At 41.3% G+C, this 18,801-nt stretch overlaps 1 protein-coding gene across 2 annotated transcripts in view; it reads left to right on the top strand.

Annotated features, from left to right (window-relative positions):
• The window catches only part of nlgn1 (neuroligin 1), a 314,164-nt gene that overhangs the window by 124,716 nt on the left and 170,647 nt on the right, over positions 1 to 18,801 (top strand). For both annotated transcript variants that reach the window (XM_085449665.1, XM_085449666.1), the window contains one exon: positions 4,280 to 4,432. In XM_085449665.1, the coding sequence (XP_085305791.1) occupies positions 4,280 to 4,432 (153 nt within the window). The remainder of the gene's footprint in view (positions 1 to 4,279; positions 4,433 to 18,801) is intronic.

The raw sequence follows: 18,801 nt of genomic DNA, 5'->3' as shown, positions 1-18,801 counted from the left end.
TTCTTGGATGTTCGTTGCCTCATCCTGGACTGTGGTGCTGACACTCACCAGTCCCCAGCCCCCTTCCTTCCGCTTAGCGTACAGCCTCAGGGTGCTGGACTTGGGGTGAAACCCTCCATGCATGGTAAGGAGCTTTCTTGTCTTTATGTCAGTGGCTTCTATCTCCTCCTTTGGCCAGCCTATTATCCCAGCAGGGTACCTGATCACGGGCAGGGCGTACGTGTTGATGGCCCGGATCTTGTTCTTACCATTCAGCTGACTCCTCAGGACTTGCCTGACCCTCTGCAACTTGGTGGTTGCAGCTTTTCTAGCGGCCTCTTCATGGTTCCCATTCGCCTGCGGGATCCCCAGGTACTTGTAACTGTCCTCTATGTCTGCAATGTTGCCTTCTGGTAGTTCAATCCCCTCAGTTCTGACTACCTTCCCTCTCTTTGTTACCATCCGACTACACTTCTCCAGTCCGAATGACATTCCAATGTCATTGCTGTATAGCCTGGTAGTGTGGATCAGTGAATCGATGTCTCGTTCACTCTTGGCATACAGCTTGATGTTATCCATGTACAGGAGGTGGCTGACAACTGCTTCGTTCCGTAGTCGGTATCCGTAGCCAGTCTTGTTAATGATCTCACTGAGGGGGTTCAGGCCTATGCAGAACAGCAGTGGGGACAGAGCATCTCCTTGGTAGATCCCGCACTTGATGGTGACTTGTGCTATGGGCTTGGAGTTGGCCTCTAGTGTTGTACACCACATCCCCATTGAGTTCCTGATGAAGGCTCTTAGGGTCCCATTGATCTTGTACAATTCTAAGCATTCCAGTATCCAGCTGTGGGGCATTGAGTCATAGGCCTTCTTGTAATCAATCCAGGCAGTGCACAGGTTGGTCAGTCTGATCTTGCAGTCTCGGCTGACTGTTCTGTCTACCAGTAGCTGGTGTTTTGCGCCTCTGGTATTCTTGCCAATCCCTTTCTGTGTCCCGCTCATGTATTGACCCATGTGCCTGTTCATCTTAGCCGATATGATGCCTGACAGGAGCTTCCATGTAGTACTGAGGCAGGTTATTGGTCGGTAGTTGGAGGGGACCGGTCCCTTCTTGGGGTCCTTGGGGATCAGGACCGTCCGACCTTCGGTTAGCCATTCCGGGTGTCTCTCGTTAACTAGCAGCTGGTTCATTTGTGCTGCCAGAAGCTCGTGGAGTGCAGTCAGCTTCTTTAGCCAGTAGGCGTGAACCATGTCGGGCCCTGGTGCTGTCCAACTCTTCATACTGGAGACCCTTTCTTGGATGTTGGCCACTGTGATGGTTACTGGACCCTGTTCAGGGAGGTCGCTGTGGTCTGCCCTCAGATCCACTAGCCACTGAGCATTGCCGTTATGGGTTGCGTCCTTCTCCCATATGCTCTTCCAGTATTGCTCCGTCTCCAGCCTTGGTGGTGCTGTTCTCTTATTATTATTGTTCCCTTGCCACTGAGAGTACACCTTTGCCTATCTCTCTGGTGTACCTCCTCAAGCGGCTGGGCAAGGCTATGAGTCTTTGCTTGGCAGTTTCCAAGGCCTCAGGTATGGACAGCTTGCTGTATTTCTTATGCACCTTCTTTGTCGCACCTTTCTGCAACTCCATTAGTTGGCTGACCTCCCTCCGTGCTACTTTGATCTTGCCCTCTAGCCTCCTTCTCCATGGAGGGTACTGCCCCTTGTGGCTGTTCAACTTGTAGCCAAGCATCTCACTGATCACTGCTGCCGTATTGTAGATCAGCTTGTTAGTGTCGGTAATCGTGGTTGTAGGTATCGTCCGTAGTGCTGCATTAACATCATCTAGCAGACCTTCTGAGGGTACTTCACGTAATCTTGGTAACCGACTACGGGGGATACAGGTTTTTTCAGGTCAGTTCCTCTCGCACTCAACGATCCTTCTCCTATCGCACTTGGGGCTATGTACCCAATCTCGGGTGGGGGTGATGATATCTCCCCCCTGACCTGGCGTCCTGACTCCTCCTTGCCATAGCATTTGTGTTGTACCTCGTCAATCTCTAGCTGTGAGAGCAGTCCCTTCTTTCGAATGTTGGAACACTGAGCTACTAGTTGTTTCGCCGTCATTGTGGATGTTGGATATCGAAGAATCCATAGGTCCCGCATCCTATTCATGTAGCCCCTTCCGCCGGGGTTACTTGCGTAGTAGCATTCCAACAATGCCCTGTTTTTGTATTATTATTGTATTATTATTGCAGAACACAATGCATAATCTAGGAAGAATACTACAAATAAATTAAGTTATAAATAATACAAAGTGCCCTGTAATATAAATATATATATATATATATATATATATATATATATATATATATATATATATATATATATATATATATATATATATATATATGAAGACCCCAGGTGCAGGCTGTGTAAAGATGCCCCAGAGACAATCCAGCACATAACAGCAGGGTGCAAGATGCTAGCAGGCAAGGCATACATGGAACGCCATAACCAAGTGGCCGGCATAGTGTACAGGAACATCTGTGCCGAGTACAACCTGGAAGTCCCGAGGTCAAAATGGGAGATGCCCCCAAGGGTGGTGGAGAATGACCGAGCTAAGATCCTGTGGGACTTCCAGATACAGACGGACAAAATGGTGGTGGCTAACCAACCGGACATAGTGGTGGTAGACAAACAGAAGAAGACGGCCGTAGTGATCGATGTAGCGGTTCCGAATGACAGCAATATCAGGAAGAAGGAACACGAGAAGCTGGAGAAATACCAAGGGCTCAGAGAAGAGCTCGAGAGGATGTGGAGGGTGAAGGTAACGGTGGTCCCCGTGGTAATCGGAGCACTAGGTGCGGTGACTCCCAAGCTAGGCGAGTGGCTCCAGCAGATCCCGGGAACAACATCGGAAATCTCTGTCCAGAAGAGCGCAGTCCTGGGAACAGCTAAGATACTGCGCAGGACCCTCAAGCTCCCAGGCCTCTGGTAGAGGACCCGAGCTTGTAGGATAAACCGCCCGCAGGGGCGTGCTTGGTGTTTTATATATATATATATTAGAGAGAGAGAGAGAGAGAGAGAGAGAGAGAGATCTATAGATAGATATAGATATAGATCTATATCTCTATATATAGAGAGATATAGATATAGTCCTAAATTTTAGTTAAAAAAGGAGCAATAATGTTAAAATGATGCTGATGCATTGCATTTATAGGGGCACCTACAAACTATTTTCATATCAGTCTTTTAGTGTCAAGAAGTTCCATCAAAATGTGTGTTTTTCTTGAGGTTTCTAATTTGCCACTCCTCTGGTTTAGAAAAGTATCAAAAAATATTGACAGAATCTGTCTTTTGTTTTCTTGGTTGGTTTACTTTTAATTCCCCGCACACTCTCTCATCTCTCTCTGGACCTGATCCCTCACTATAAAACATCATTAGGATAAATGATGTGTACTGCTACATGTACTGATAGAAACAGTTAAGAAACAACATGAAAAGGCTTATCACTGAAAAACGAGATGAAAGTGGAACCTTGTTTTGAACATGGGCTCTCACATGTTGTTAGATCTCCTGGGCCATACCTTACATTTGCCAGGTGCAAGTACACATACTTCTTTTTTACATTAATAGATTCTCACTGCTCAAAATGATTAAATCTGCTTTAAATCACGCTGAGTTATTTTAAAAGACAAGCTTAGTTAGTTTTTACATCTATCAGTCTGTGCTTATATGCATTCATATTCACAAAGTCAAGGTAAGCTTTTCGCTGCAGTTGAAAAAAAAAAGGATACACTACTTTACTGAAGTAAAATTATGTCCCAATAAAACAAAGCTTTTTCATAAAGTTGTCAAACCTCATGTGCTCTTAAATTAAATGAAATTAAATTAAAATTTATCCCATGTTATTCTCTGAAGTTCCTCAGTATAGTGGGACATTTCAGATTGCCATTCTGGCATTTTGGACAGTCCATTGCCTGAAGGAAAATACAACTCATTAAATTAAACACATCAAATATCGTTTTTCCTTTACATGCATATGGAATTTAGATACATTGATAAACAAATTAAACAGTATATCTCAATAACAACAGTCATATAGTGCTTTCATATTGACAAAATATTTTGATGCCTAAAACTGACAAGGTCTCTATGTTGAAAGCCAGTGTGCCAAAAAGGTTGGCGAAAGCCCCCTACAAATGAAAGTTTTGAAAGTGAATCCCTGACCGTCGCTTTCAATATGTCATCTAACCAGTCCTTCTGCCTCTTCCACCTTCTCCTTTTCACCCCCCCACCCCCCCTCCTCTAGACATTAGGGAGAGTGGAAGCCCCAAACCAGTGATGGTTTTCATCCATGGGGGCTCCTACATGGAAGGAACTGGGAATATGTTTGATGGCAGTATCCTGGCCAGCTATGGGAACGTGATTGTCATCACTTTAAACTACAGACTTGGCGTCCTAGGTAAGGATCCTGCAATGAGTGACCATTATTGCTGTCATGTTGTGTCGTGTCTGTTCTTCCTTTATTTATGCCTTTTGTCATGTTGAGTCTATTACGTTAGCCTTAAAAAGACGAAGACCAGGGATATCTTTATTTCTTTCTTTTCCTTTCTTTCTGCCTTCCTTTCTTTTTTTGGTCTGTACATTGTTCTGGCTCAAACTGGTATTTCTTGCTAATATCTGGTCTCATTTCTTTGTTGATTGATTGCGATATTTCCAAAGACTGAATTTGAGCTTTCTATGAGATGATTGCTTTTCATTCTTCCTTGACTTTGACGCTAAAGTAGGCAGGTGACAGGCATAGTAGTACAAAATGTTTGTGCCATCCCTTTTCTGATCCTTTGCTCATCTACGTATTTGTTTAAAGTGACATGTTGATTGCATCTCTGCATAGTTTGAACCTGGTTATCACTCTGCTGTACATCTCTTGCCTCCTTTCATATATAGTTAGTACAATGGATTTTCAGTCCCTCTTGTTTCTGGATATCTCAGTTTTCTGTCTCCCCTGTCTTATTTTTTCTCATCAGAGTAATTCCTAATTCCTTTTCCCTTCTTTTAGATGTCACTGCCACATGATAGAAACAAAGGTGTGCTGAATGAGATTATGCTGTCATGGAATGGACCGCTTTCATTTAAATGCTCTTTTGGTTTATGGGGTTTTCACCTGGTGTGATCAACGGATAGCAGAATAAAGACACAGGGCAATATCCGCCTTTCACTCAAATATATATTAAAAAAAGTTTTCTTGGCATGTGTGTGAGTGTGCGTGCATGTACAGCTATGTGTTTGTGTGTGTCAGGGCGTATTTAGCGAATTAATATAAATGCTCACATAATATTCTTTGTGAAGAGCTGAAACACAATATCAGTGAAATATTAGTGCAGGTGGTCTGCATCATCTCTGTAATCTCAAAATTATTCCCTCTGATATTTTACATTAGTTATATTTTAATGGGAAATACTAAGACTGGCTGAAAAACCTGTTGCTTTCTTACAGACGTCCTAATGATACCCAAAGATCAACAGTGGTACTAAAATTCTTGACAGCTAGAAGTCAGATAATTAATATACATATATGAATATTTAAAAAAAAGATCTAGTGATTAGATATGCAGCCTTCCTATCCACCCTAAAGTTTAGCTTCATTGCAGACTATTACAGTTTGTAGAGACACCATGTGTATAAAGTGCACATACTCTACATACACTAAAAAACTGAACTCCACACTCCAAAACCTGCTGTTCAAAGCTGAAATCTTGGATTTCCCTGTTATGAATAAACTGGCGTAGCCAATTCAAACTCTGTTTGCAAATAACATTTAAAGCTTTAGATTATAGTTATAAAGCATTATGGAAATTACATAAGCAGCTGAAGTGTACAACCACTTCCAAACATCAAAAGCTTGAGAAAGGATAAAAAAGGCAAGTATGGTGAGAGTAATCCAGCCAAAGATCAGTCAGTTACATTTTAGAACATTTAAAATTATTTTAAAAGTGGTGAAATCCTCAGTCCCTTAGGCATTCCCTCCTTCTCATTCTTTTCTGTTTTTTTTCCCTCCGTTCCCCACTCGCCCCTTTTTCATGTGCAAGCTCTTAACTGCTCCAAGCCTCATAGTGTTGAGGGAAAGTGTATTCCTGCTGGTTAACATGAGGCACTGCTGTTTGCTCTCAGATTAAACTCTGTGTGTTTGTGTTTACCCCCCTGGCAATGGGCAAAAGTGTGCAGCTTTACCTTACCCAACCTTCTAGTGGGCTGTGTGTGTTTGTGTGTGTCTGTGTGTGAATGACAGTAGATATAGGACTCATAATCAGTGGGCTTGTGGGCTTTCCATTCAGTTATCCAGTATAATTGAGTACAAGTTCTGTGTTGGACTCTAAGTTGTTTTTCTTTCTCACTGTTAAGAGTCAGAGCCCACACGGCTCTGACATTTATATGGGAGTTCTTCCTCTCCGAGGTCACCAAGTGCTTTTTCAAAAGGGGGACGCAGTAATATTGCAGGGCCTTAAGGTTACATTATATAGTACCTTGATATTACTGTTGCTGTAAACTGTGAACTGGATATATTAATAAACTGAATTGAATGTTAATGTTTCATTGGTCCAGACATGATGTATATGTATTATCAGCCTCTTTAATTAAAGTCAGCCGACCACATGTTCGTAATATGAATAAACCCGTATATTAGGTATGATAACTAAACATGTGTTTGGTTTAACATTTGGTATGGGGGAAAAAAGCTCTTTATTAGAGAATGAATACAGGAGTTAATGAAAGATATTACACATCTCAAAAATTAAGAAGGACTAGGAAACAATGTTTGTTTAAACCTTTTATACCTACTAACATTTACCAGGCTCTCAGCATTATTATTATGTTCTCTAGTTAGCCAGTTGGCCAATGTTGGCTAAAGTGTGGGACTGACCTATACGGACGATCGTGGCTCAAGAGTTGGGAGTTTGCCTTGTAATTGGACGGTTGCTGGTTCGAGCCCCGGCTTGGACAGTCTCCGTCGTTGTGTCTTTGGGCAAGACACTTCACCTGTTGCGTACTGGTGGTGGTCAGAGGGCCCGGTGGCGCCAGTGTCCGGCAGCCTCGCCTCTGTCAGTGCGCCCCAGGGTGGCTGTGGCTGCAATGTAGCCAGTATGTGAATGTGTGTGTGAATGGGTGGCTGTAAAGCACTTTGGGGTCCTCAGGGACTAGAAAAGCGCTATACAAATACAGGCCATTTACCTTGCCCAGCCAGCCATTGCAGCACCTGTTTGCTTGGAGATGCTGCTCAGCTGACAGAAATCCCTACCCTCGCTCCAGTGATTTTTCTCCTTGGTTTAGTGTGTTTGTGTGTGCAAGTGAGCACTACGAAGGAAACCATTAGCGGCTTTAAATATGTAGAGCTGCTGGCGCAAAGCTGTATTTATGGGTTAAGGGCCTTGGCTGCAATGATTTTGGCCATGGGGCATGCATATAGTATGCTACTGTCAGTGTGTGTTCATGGGTGTGTAGGAGGTTGTGTGTTTAATGAATCAGAAGTTTCTCCAGGGTGCAGATTGGGTGTTTATGAAACACATAGTATAGTGCTATCAAAGTGCCATCTCAGTCCCCCTTGGTTTATAATCAGAAGTCCTGCTGTGAGGTTAGTTTTGGTTTGAATTGTTTGGAAGTGCTTAAGAAGCTAAATGCTCTATCACAAATATGGTATGATGTTTTTTTTCCCTTTAAAGTGACATAATATTCTGAAATTTGCTGGATATTATCATATAAAATCTTGCCTTGTCATAAAAACATTTCGATTCCCATCAGTGTCCCCAGTGAATAAAACTTATATAGGGGATTGTTACTGAGCAGTTATGAAACTGTCACACTGAGTTATTTAATATTGTTTAATCCCAGATGTCTATCATACTGGCATTGTGACAAACACAGAGTCACAAATGTTGACTGCATGTGGTAATATGTGAGTTTTAAGCCTCCACGCTTGGCTGTTGGAGTGCTGAAAAGCGGACTGTGCCTTTAAGGCCAGGCCCTCACAGTGCGGAGTTTGTTTCAGCCCAGCCAAAACCTTTAATCATGCTGATTGATGAGGTGCATTTCCCTGACTCAAACCTTCTCCAAATACCCCTTCCATTCCAGCCATACATCAGCCATTCAGCCAATTCATCAAGCCTCTGATTGTTTTAAGATATACCTGGCCAGTAAAATATCCATTTCTCTGCATGCTACTGCTCCTCTTACTTTCAGCACTGATCAAGCCCATAGAGACCTGGCATGAGAAAAGGACCGACTAGCAGAATATAGATGTTTTAAAAACATGTTAATATAATAGTTCGATAATTATGCATTTAAAATGAATCCATAAATTGATCCATTTGTCAATTCTTCCATTTATTGTTTTACTATACTAAGGTTCATAATGACTATGTGAGCTCCGTGACAAATTTTAAAGATAAAGCAACCACAAAATAAAACAAAAAATTAATAATAAAGAAAACATATACAGGACATTTTTATGAGCCTAAACACTAGCGCTATCGTTAATTATTTGATCAGCAGCATAGTTTAGTCCAAACAGTCCCAAGATATGTGCTGAGAAACTTTACTGATTGCATGCTTGTTATTTTTTCTGCATGCTGCACACATTAGAAAATCCACAAATATCAGATTTGGCTAGCTAGTTATTTAAATTAGGACTGTGTGCATTTCACACAGGCATTTCCCCTAATATTTACCTTCCCAAATAATGCTCGCTCTCTCGCTCCCTTTTTTATTCTAATATATCTTCTTTTCTTTTCCCCTTCCACAGTAATTGGACTTTTTCTTTCCTGTTAGTTTTTGTCCTGCTGGCAAAGTGTGGAGGACTATTATTTTCATGCTTATTAATTTCTTTCTCCCTGAAACAAATACTCCAATGATTTAGGTTCATTACTCCTTTTGCGCCTCTTTTCTCTACCTTCTCCTCTTGCTAGTACTCCTGACACAGCTTTCTCAAAAACTCGAGAGCATCTAATCTTTAAACAAAAGTGTTTGAGTTCTCATCCATGTGTAATGATTGCTCCACCTGCAAACATTGGTATTGCTATTAGTTCTCTTTCATTTTGTCACACTTTTCTCAGGCTTTCTCCTGAGCTAACAATAAACACATTTTCAAAAAGTCCATAGCCATTACCTGTATGTGTGCAGATATTTGACAAGGGCTTTTGGGAGGGGCAGTTGTGAAGCTTATTCCTCGTATGTAACTAAGGGAGTAAACGTATCAGTAGTAGGAGTTGTGGAAGTCCTTGCAAAGCTATTCAGCACTATTAAGCCATTTTATGTACAAAAACTTTTTTGCCATAAAAGCTTTACAGTGTTGTAATGCTTGTAGTTTTGTATCCTGGACACTAATTGTCACAAGCTCTCTCGCTCTCTCTCTCTCTCTCTCTCTCTCTCTCTCTCTCTCTGTGTGTGCACATAGGCATATTTAAATACATCATCAGCAGTCCTTTGCCGTACTGCTTGGATGTTCTTTCTTGTAAATTTGCCAAATAGGGCTCAAACATTTCCTCTGCTATTTTAGGGCAGAGAAGTCTTTGATCAGTGGACAGACTGCATTGAGACATGTTGTACTATTTGCTTCAATATTTCCCAGTTTCACTGTGCTACCCGCTGCCAAGATCCCAGCATTTCTGAGGAGAAAGCTAGCAAGCTGACAAGACAGATGACATGATTGGAAATCGTGACTTTCTATCCTTTTGGTGTGAAATCAGCCCAGATGTGCCCTTTGATTAAAGTGCAATCTGCCCCGATCTGTGTGGTCCAGTATTTTGCATGTTAATTTAATTGCTGATAGTGATACTAGAGTATTTCTTTTTCATTTTGTTTAACAGAATACACGTTCAGATAGAGAATTTGTATTAATTCCTAAACTGTTTTGTAATCAGGCTGCCTTGTACTGGCGGTTTCTATACTGTACCATTCGAAAGGTTTTTTTCCCCCTTGGTAAGAACTGTGTGTAAACAGTAAGTACTGAAGAAATCACAAAATAACAGCAAATATTTACTGCATCTGTAATACTTGTGTGGACGTTCATTAACAGAACCAATTAGATCAGGTTAGCAAGTTTTAGTTGAAATTGCTAGAAGTATTTCAGTCATATGAAAATCATTCTTTTTTTGTCATTGCACTGGACTTATGTTGAAGTATTCTGGTTGTGAGGTGAGCTGTGTATGTCAGTGCTCAGTTTGCTTTTCACCTACTCATTTGGCTGAGTTTTTCTGTGATTTATTCATGAGTGAGCAGCAATACTAATGGAAGCTATGCTATGCTAATGGTGATCTGGCAACAGCAAGGTTGGCGATGGAAGGTTACAGCAGCTTTCCCGATGCATCACGGATTGGATTAATCTAGCCAAGACTTGGACAACAGTCAGCCATCTGGGCATGTTTAACAACGCCAGGTTGCTCTAGCCAGAACCATTGCACCTTGCCACCAACACACCTCACAATAATATGCACGGTTCATGGCTACTAATAGCTACAGGCAAGATGGCAAGATGGCGCCGGTGTGTGTGGCTGCTCGTCTGTCACTGCCAAGTTTGTTCCTGTTTATGTTATTTTTAATTTGTGTCATCCATGAAACAAAGTCTCTGCTGAGGTATGATCGCCAGACACTATTGGACCTCAAACCTGTGGTCCAAAGTATTGTGTCCTTTGGAGCTGGTGGGCAGCAACCCCTGCCCCCATTTGCATCGGAAACCCCGGGTTACCTGTACCGGGTTCCCACGCTACCTTCCCGGCAAAAGCGTCCTCGTCGCCGGGGTAAACGAAGCGGTCGCTTGGTAAAGCTAAAGGTTTACCTAAAGAATTATTCTGCTGTTTTCCGACCAGTGCATGGATTCTTGCCAAGGCTGTTTGCGTCTCGGCGTTTTCTGGATCCTGTTGATGCCTGTTTGGTGCCTGTGGTCGGCTTTGATGATCATGCTCCTCGGCCTCGCTGCCCATGCCCTCCCAGGCTAAACCTCCGCTGTCAACATTATCGGAATCTGAGATCGCTGCGGCGGGTTTCTGGACCCCCTGAACCCCGAGCGCCAACTCCAGCTCCCGCTAGGATTGGCCTGGTGAACGCCAGATCACTTTTAAACAAAACTTTTATTCTTCGGGACTTCTTCAGTTCCCGTGATCTGGATTTTCTGTGTGTGACTGAGACGTGGCTGAGTGTTGGTGACTCCAGTGTTCTATCTGAACTTTTACCTGTGGATTGTTGCTATTTTAACTCGCCACGGACGTCAGGCAGAGGTGGAGGCACAGTGACTGTTTACAAAAAGGATTTTAAATGTAATCAGTGTTTTCTACAGCCTTCGTTCTCCAGCTTTGAACTTACCTCATTTGAGGTGAGTCGTACAAACCCGATTTTCTGCGCTGTCATCTATCGCCCCCCGAAATACAATAAGAACTTCATAAACGACTTTTCTGATTTTTTAGCTGGGATTATGCCCAACTATGATAGTGTTCTTATTGTTGGAGATTTTAATATACATGTATGCTGTCCTGATAAGCCACTGGTAAAGGACTTTTTAAGCCTTATTGACTCTTTTAGCCTGGTACAGTCCGTACGTGGCCCTACACATGAGCACGGACACACACTGGACCTTGTTCTGTCATATGGTCTGCCTGTCACTGACTTGGAGATTTGTGACTGTGCACTCTCAGATCATATGCCTGTGTTATTCAACGTTGGTTTGACATATACCGCAGTTAAACCTGGCGCTGCTACTCGGTGCTGTCGGGTTATTAACCCCGCCACTGCTGCGCAGTTTTCTGCTGCTTTTAATCAGCTCGGCGGGCCTTCTGACTTTGTTTCCTCTGACACAGAAGACCTACATTCCTGGTTTAATTCTTGCTGTCAAAAAATCATGGACTCTGTGGCTCCTTTAAAAACCAGGCAGCTTAAGGCTAAACCTGAGCCTTGGTTTAATGAGAGCAGTCGTGCTGTTAAGAGGGAATGTCGTCGAGCAGAACGGAGGTGGAAAAAGGATAAACTGCATGTATCATTTCAAATTCTCAAAGACTGCTGGCATCGCTACCAGAACACTGTTAAAGAGGCAAAAAGGGAATATTTTGCAAATATTATTTCTTCCAACTGTCATAACCCACGTGTGTTATTTAGGACCATTGACACTGTTCTTAATACTCCTTTGAATGTCTGTTTGGAAGTTTCTCCTGAGATTTGCAATGATTTTCTGAACTTTTTTATTGAAAAGGTTGTCACCATCAGGGCTCTTATCACAGCTCCTGACTCTGACCCTTCTGTCTCTGTCCCTTGCGCTGCTGTTTTCACTCAGTTTGAGCTTGTGACGCTCTCCTCTTTAGAGGATGTGGTTCGCCATATTAAGCCCACAGGTTCCCCACGGGATCCTGTCCCTCCACAATTCTTTAAAGAAATTTTTCCTAGTATACAACAGTATGTCCTTGACATTATTAACAGCAGTCTGTCTTCTGGTGTGGTTCCTGCAAATTTCAAACATGCAGTAGTACAGCCACTGCTTAAGAAACCTGGCCTTGATCACACAGTTTTAGCGAACTATAGGCCTATTTCCAAGCTGCCTTTAGTCTCCAAGGTTTTAGAGAAAATTGTTTTTAGTCAACTGAAAGATTTTCTAGATGAAAATGGAATCTTTGAGGTTTTTCAGTCAGGTTTTAAAACCCTTCACAGCACAGAATCTGCATTACTAAGGGTTTTTAATGACATCTTTCTGGCATGTGATTCTGGTAACCATGTTGTTCTTGTCTTGCTTGACCTAACTGCTGCCTTTGACACAGTAGACCACAATATTTTAATTTCTCGATTACATGATGTAGTGGGTATTGGTGGCACTGCACTCAATTGGTTTAGGTCTTATTTGTCAGATAGGACTTTCTCTGTCAGCCTTCTCGGTTACGAATCGTCTTCTGCTCCTCTGTCATGTGGTGTCCCACAGGGCTCAATTTTAGGGCCACTGCTCTTTTCTCTGTATCTACTGCCTCTGGGTTCTATCCTTAGAAGGCATGGGATCTCATTTCACTGTTATGCCGATGACTGCCAAATTTATTTGACACTAAAACGCAAGGATGCCATCTCCATAAAACCTCTCTTGACATGTCTAGATGACATTAAAGCTTGGTTGGCTCGAAACTTTTTAAATTTTAATAAAAAGAAAACAGAAGTGTTGGTGTTTGGACCCAGTGGTCCCTGTGAGTCCTCCTCTGTTGTTTTAGGATCCCTGGAAGTCTATTTTAAATCTGTTGTTACTGACCTTGGTTTTAAGTTGGACAGTGATTTTAAATTGGACAACCAAATCAGAGCAGTGGTGAAGTCCAGTTTTTATCATTTAAGGCGACTGGCAAGACTAAAATCTTTTCTTTCGAGGCAGCACCTTGAAACAGTGATCCATGCTTTTATTTCTTCCCGCCTGGACTACTGTAACTCACTTTATGTGGGGGTCAGTCAGTCATTGCTCTCACGTCTGCAGCTGGTTCAAAATGCGGCTGCACGACTCCTAACAGGAACTCGAAAAAGAGAGCATATAACCCCTGTGCTGGCCTCTCTGCACTGGCTGCCTGTGTCTTTTAGAGTTAATTTTAAAATTCTTATGTTTGTTTTTAAATGCCTACACAGTCTTGCCCCGCCTTACCTCTCTGAGCTTCTTCATCCCCACATACCCTGTCGGTCTCTCAGGTCAGCTGACCAGCTGCTCCTGGAGGTACCGAGATCCAGGAGGAAGCTCAGAGGGGACAGGGCCTTCTCTATTGTGGCTCCAAAATTATGGAATAATTTGCCCATGCATGTTAGAGAGGCCCCTTCACTGTCCACTTTTAAATCACGTCTTAAAACCCACTTTTATTCCTTGGCTTTTAACCTCAGTGAGACTTAGTTTCTTTTTTAATGCAGTAGTTATTTAATTAATGATTTCACTCTTCTTTTATTTGTTTTTTATTTATATCTCATGTAATTTTATTTTACAGTTCCAATGTACAGCACTTTGTGTCAGCTGTGGTTGTTTTAAAGTGCTTTATAAATAAAGTTGATGATGATGATGATACAGCCTTTATGTGAGCTTTCACCACATAGTGTTTGGAAGCATTCCTGAAATTGATCAAACATGTGTAAACTCTTGTTGCTGGTTTCATTCAGGCAATCACGGTGTTCTAAACCCTGCACCCTTTTTTGAGTACAAATTAATACTTTTACAAACTTCCAAATCCTAATCAGCTTTTAAAGTTTTTAAGTTTAAAGTAACTAAAATCCCATGTAATACAACTCTTTAATACACAAAGTGCTCAGATCAGAAGAGCTAAAATGAAACCAGTACTTAATTCTTGCATGTGCATGCTTCCAGTCCCTGATACATGATGAAGTAGCAACGTTCTCACTCTCCTCCACTGCTTTACTGTCCAATGGAATCAATTATACAAATATTAAACATACGAACACCAAATATACTAACTGGAGTGAATATTTTTAAATGTAGTAGTGTACTAATTCTACTCATCTAAAATATACTAACTGAATTGCAAAGTGTGCTTAATGTATGGAAAAACTGTGAGCTTTAAAATTATTTTGAGCTTTGTTTGCTTTCTACCTCCATCTTACTCACAGATGTGGCGTGAATGCTAATGTCTGCTGATGTCTGAATGCTCATACAGCTAACCTCCCAAGTAACTATTAACAGTAATTAAAAGTAGCACACATACACACACAAACACACACACACATACATATACATATCAGTATGAGCTTTCAGACTAAGCAAGCTCTTTTCATTTCCTCCTCATCCTTTTTTGTCGCTTCTTTGTTTTCTTTGCACATTTTATGCTTGGATTTCTTTTGTTCTGTGAGATCAATAATCAAACCAAGCAGTTGTGTTTTTAACCCCCCTCGGTGTTTTACAAAATGTCCTGTTTCAGCTACATGCTTTAAAACAATTTACTTTCACAGCTGCTTTGATGGTGGCTTGATGTGTCTATATACCTCTCTGTATTTAATAATTATTTATTATTACTCTTTGGCTCTCTTCCACAGTGTGTCTTTTATACTGTCCTCCTCCCATCACCCCCAACCAGTCCCAGCAGATGACTGCCCCTCCCTCACCCTCGTTCTGCCGGAGGTTTTGTCCTTTTTAAAGGGAGTTTTTCCTTCCCACTGTTGCCACGTACTTGCGCATACGAGGTTGTCTAATTGTTGGGGTTTTTACTGTATTATTGAAGGGTCTTTACCTTACAATATAAAGCATCTTGAGGTATTTGATGTGATTTGGCACTATACAGTACAGATAAAATAAAACTGAATTGAACTGGCTGCATATTGAAGAGTTTGACCAGATGCTGGGCTGATGTGGTCGTCATTGTTGTTTTTTACTCTAAAATCTATTTGAATTTAAGTTACATCAATCAAATTGGATTTGACTGGATGACTGATATGACTCTACAGAGTTGGATTCCTGGGCATACTGGAATTAGTTCTGACCAGATTTGCGGTTGTATTTCACATGCACTCTTGTGTTAATACCACTGTTGTTCTGTCTGAGACAGCTGATTGGTACAGATTGTACTGAAGCTGATTAGCTGGGTAGAGACGCAGGGGGCAGATGGAGAGACGTGTTGAGAAAAAATAGATATTACATCCCTTCATATCAAGCTATTACTAAGCATCTTTTTGCAGTCTACATGCATAGGTAACCCGTGTATATTTACACAACCCCTGTGACAGTGTTAAGTATTTATCAGAGTGTATCTTGTGCTTTTGTATTAATGACTGCTTACACATAGATGCCCACAGGTATAAACCATCCTGTGGGTTTGCCTGTCACGCTACATGTCCATCTACCCATAACAAAGTGTGTGGTGTGCAACAGGTCCAGTCACTGCAGGATATAAATGTAGTGGAGTAGATCAGTTCTGTCTCGAGCAACTACATCTGTATGATTAGTTTTCTTAAAGGGTTCATTTTAGAGCTGCCTCACTCTATTCATTTCATTGGACTGATGTATTTACTGGTAAGTCTGAAGTTGATATGTTTAGTTTCTCAGTCTGCCAGCCTTTCTGCAGCCCAATAAGAAACTCTCATACTATCTGCCGGCACCAAATAAAACCATCGCCAACAAGCAATAAAGAAGACAGAGAGACCAAGGGAGAGAACTATGAAGAGAAAATGTGATTTAGGACTCTATGGGGGTTGTCCTCCGTGCACGACAAAAAACATCTGATTGGTTATCAGCTTGAGTCACAAATCTGCCGTCACCATATTTTTAGAGGTCAGATAGCAGCATCTTGCTGAGACACCAGGCAGCTAGGGAGGGAGTGGAAAGCCGAATGAGAGTATGTTAAAGTGCAAAACAAAGAAATAGTATGTGAATGCCTTTAAAAGTTTGAGAGCTCTGGTTTGAGCAATATACAGTATGCATTTTTTTTTAAATTAAATATAGGAATATTTGATTAAAGAAAATGTGCCAGAAGCTATTAATGTCACGGTTCTGGGTCAGTTTGACCCAGTATTTTGAGTTGTTATGGTTTGGTTTATTTTTGAATGATGGTTTGTTCTTTGTTTCTCTGGTGCTTTGCTGGGTTTTATGATGAATCTGTGTTTCAGTTATTTTGGTGTGTTTTTGCATTATGGATTGTTTTCTTATTCTCTTGTAGTGCTTGTGGTGGTGGTGGTGATGATAGATCATTATTAGTTTCTTGTTTCTGTTTATCCATATTTAAGGATTTGTTGTTTCATGTATTGTTCGAGTTGCATGTGTTATATTCTGTCTGCCTCTCTGTCTGCGTCTTTGTTTAGTGGGTTCTTGTTTCCTGTTTTGTTGTGAAGGTCTGTGTCTCATGTGAGTGTGTTCAGTTCTACTGCGCCCCTGTCTCGTTAGTCCACTTTCTCCCAGCTGTGTCTCCCTCCTGTTTCTCATTCCCTGATTACCTCCCTGTGTATATAAGCCCTGTGTGTTCCTGTGCTTTCTGTCGTGTCGTACCATCAGATCATGCCTGTGTGTTTCCGGTTCTCAGTGTTCATTGTTTTGTGGTTTGCCAGCAATAAAGTTGTGGTTTTCTGTTGAAATTTGGCTTGGCTTTGGAGTCCTGCGTTTGGATCCTCACCTCCGCCTGCCGCACACAGAGCCCTGACAATTAAGAAGCTATTAAGCTAATATGTTTTTACATGTAAATGTGTTAGTAAGGTCTGTTGAAAAGCTTTCCTGTGATCATCTTCATGTTGGCTTGTCTGTTAGCTGGCGTGTCTATTACTTTTTTTTCTTTTTTTTTTTACAAAAAAACCTGAAATCAGACTTCAGGTTTTGATGAATGAAATATTCAAGCTGAAAATCTTTACTGGCATACATTGTGTAGTTTGTTGAGAACAAAATGATATCAGTGAAAATGAAAATCATCAACCATTCGCGAGCTGATCCAGAATGAAGAATGATGATCCTGGTATTCTACTGATTTATCTGCAGTGCCGAAAGCAGAAACTAGTGCCCTTTATACTGCACCTTTAAAAATGGGAGGTGTGGAGCTCAGGGTGATGGATGCACACACAGTGCATCTGATTTCATACGGGGTGAATGGAGTTAATTTCATTTGATAATCAATAAACACAGGGCTGCTATCCTTTTCTGTGTGTGTTTATTGCATACCATGAATAAACACAAAAATGCTGCTAGAGTTGACCTTACGTTGGAGGATGGCTGCCCCCTCTCCTCTGCAGCCTCTTGTTTCTCTCATCTGAAAATTCCTCTGGGATTAAACAGGCTCGTCTAATACAGATTATTCCTCTCACTTCTAACCATTTGTTATCATGTACCCACTCCTTTTTTAAATGTATGTAGTTTTTTTCAGTTAGTTACCAGCAATACAAAGAAATGCAGCCTACAAGAGTAGTTAAACGTGATCATAACTGCAATGCCAACATTTCGTTCTGCTGACTGGGTTGCTAAAACTTTGTTGAACAGTCAAGAAATGTATGGACGCATATCAAAGCATGTGATGTGCAAGCTAATCCAGATGGAAAGAAAGAGTGAGAGATGCCCCAAACCAATATGATACTGTATTAATAAATCTAACATTAAGTATGCAATCAAACCTTCTAGCCGCTGACAAACTATCCTGTACTCTGACAGGATCAGAATGCATCTCTTCTGGGATTAGTGATCTGCTTTTCGGAAACCTTTACATTAACACATTGATCCTTTCCTTTTTGTCCTCTATTCTCTTGCTCTCTGTGCAATTCAGGCTTCTCACTATTAAATAGTCTATTTTACCGAATCCATCTGCCATATTTGCCTCCTCGCTTTGTTCTTAAACAAATCCCATAATCCTCTCAAAGGTCAGCATTCTCTTTTGCTGCTACTGCTCTCACCGCTCGCTGTGTATTCATTTGTTTTTTTCTCGATGGAAATAATAGAACAATATGGAAGATAAAAGAGAACGAGGAGGTGGTGGAGACGCAGGAAGATCCTGTTGTTCCTCTCCATCTCCCTCATGCATTATTGTTCTCTCTTGCTCTCCTTTTTTCTTTGTTTTTAATTCATTTGAATTCAGTTGAATTATTTATTTGCATAAGAAGTGTTTTCAGAAGCCAACAAACAGCATTTTACACATAGTACTGACGTGGTGGGTTCCAAAACTTGAATGATCACTTTCAACCCATCATTGATATTTTTAATAAAGGAAAACAACATTTTTTATTTGAATAATTAAAAACTTGGTGAGTGAATGTGTGTGCATTTGGATATTATCTCACAAACTCCTGGCAAAGAGATTTCAATGCCTCGAATCACTAACTGCTATCCTAAGACATCATCTTCTACAGAACCTTTTGTTCAAAGTTAAATATA

Source organism: Copadichromis virginalis, linkage group LG23 (genome assembly GCF_057382275.1).
Source record: "Copadichromis virginalis isolate Kocher_CV1m ecotype Utaka linkage group LG23, C_Virginalis_male_GT1.1, whole genome shotgun sequence".
NCBI classification, from domain to species: domain Eukaryota; kingdom Metazoa; phylum Chordata; class Actinopteri; order Cichliformes; family Cichlidae; genus Copadichromis; species Copadichromis virginalis.
The sequence above is the reverse complement of the archived record's forward strand: the minus strand, read 5'-3'. Positions and strand labels throughout refer to the sequence as shown.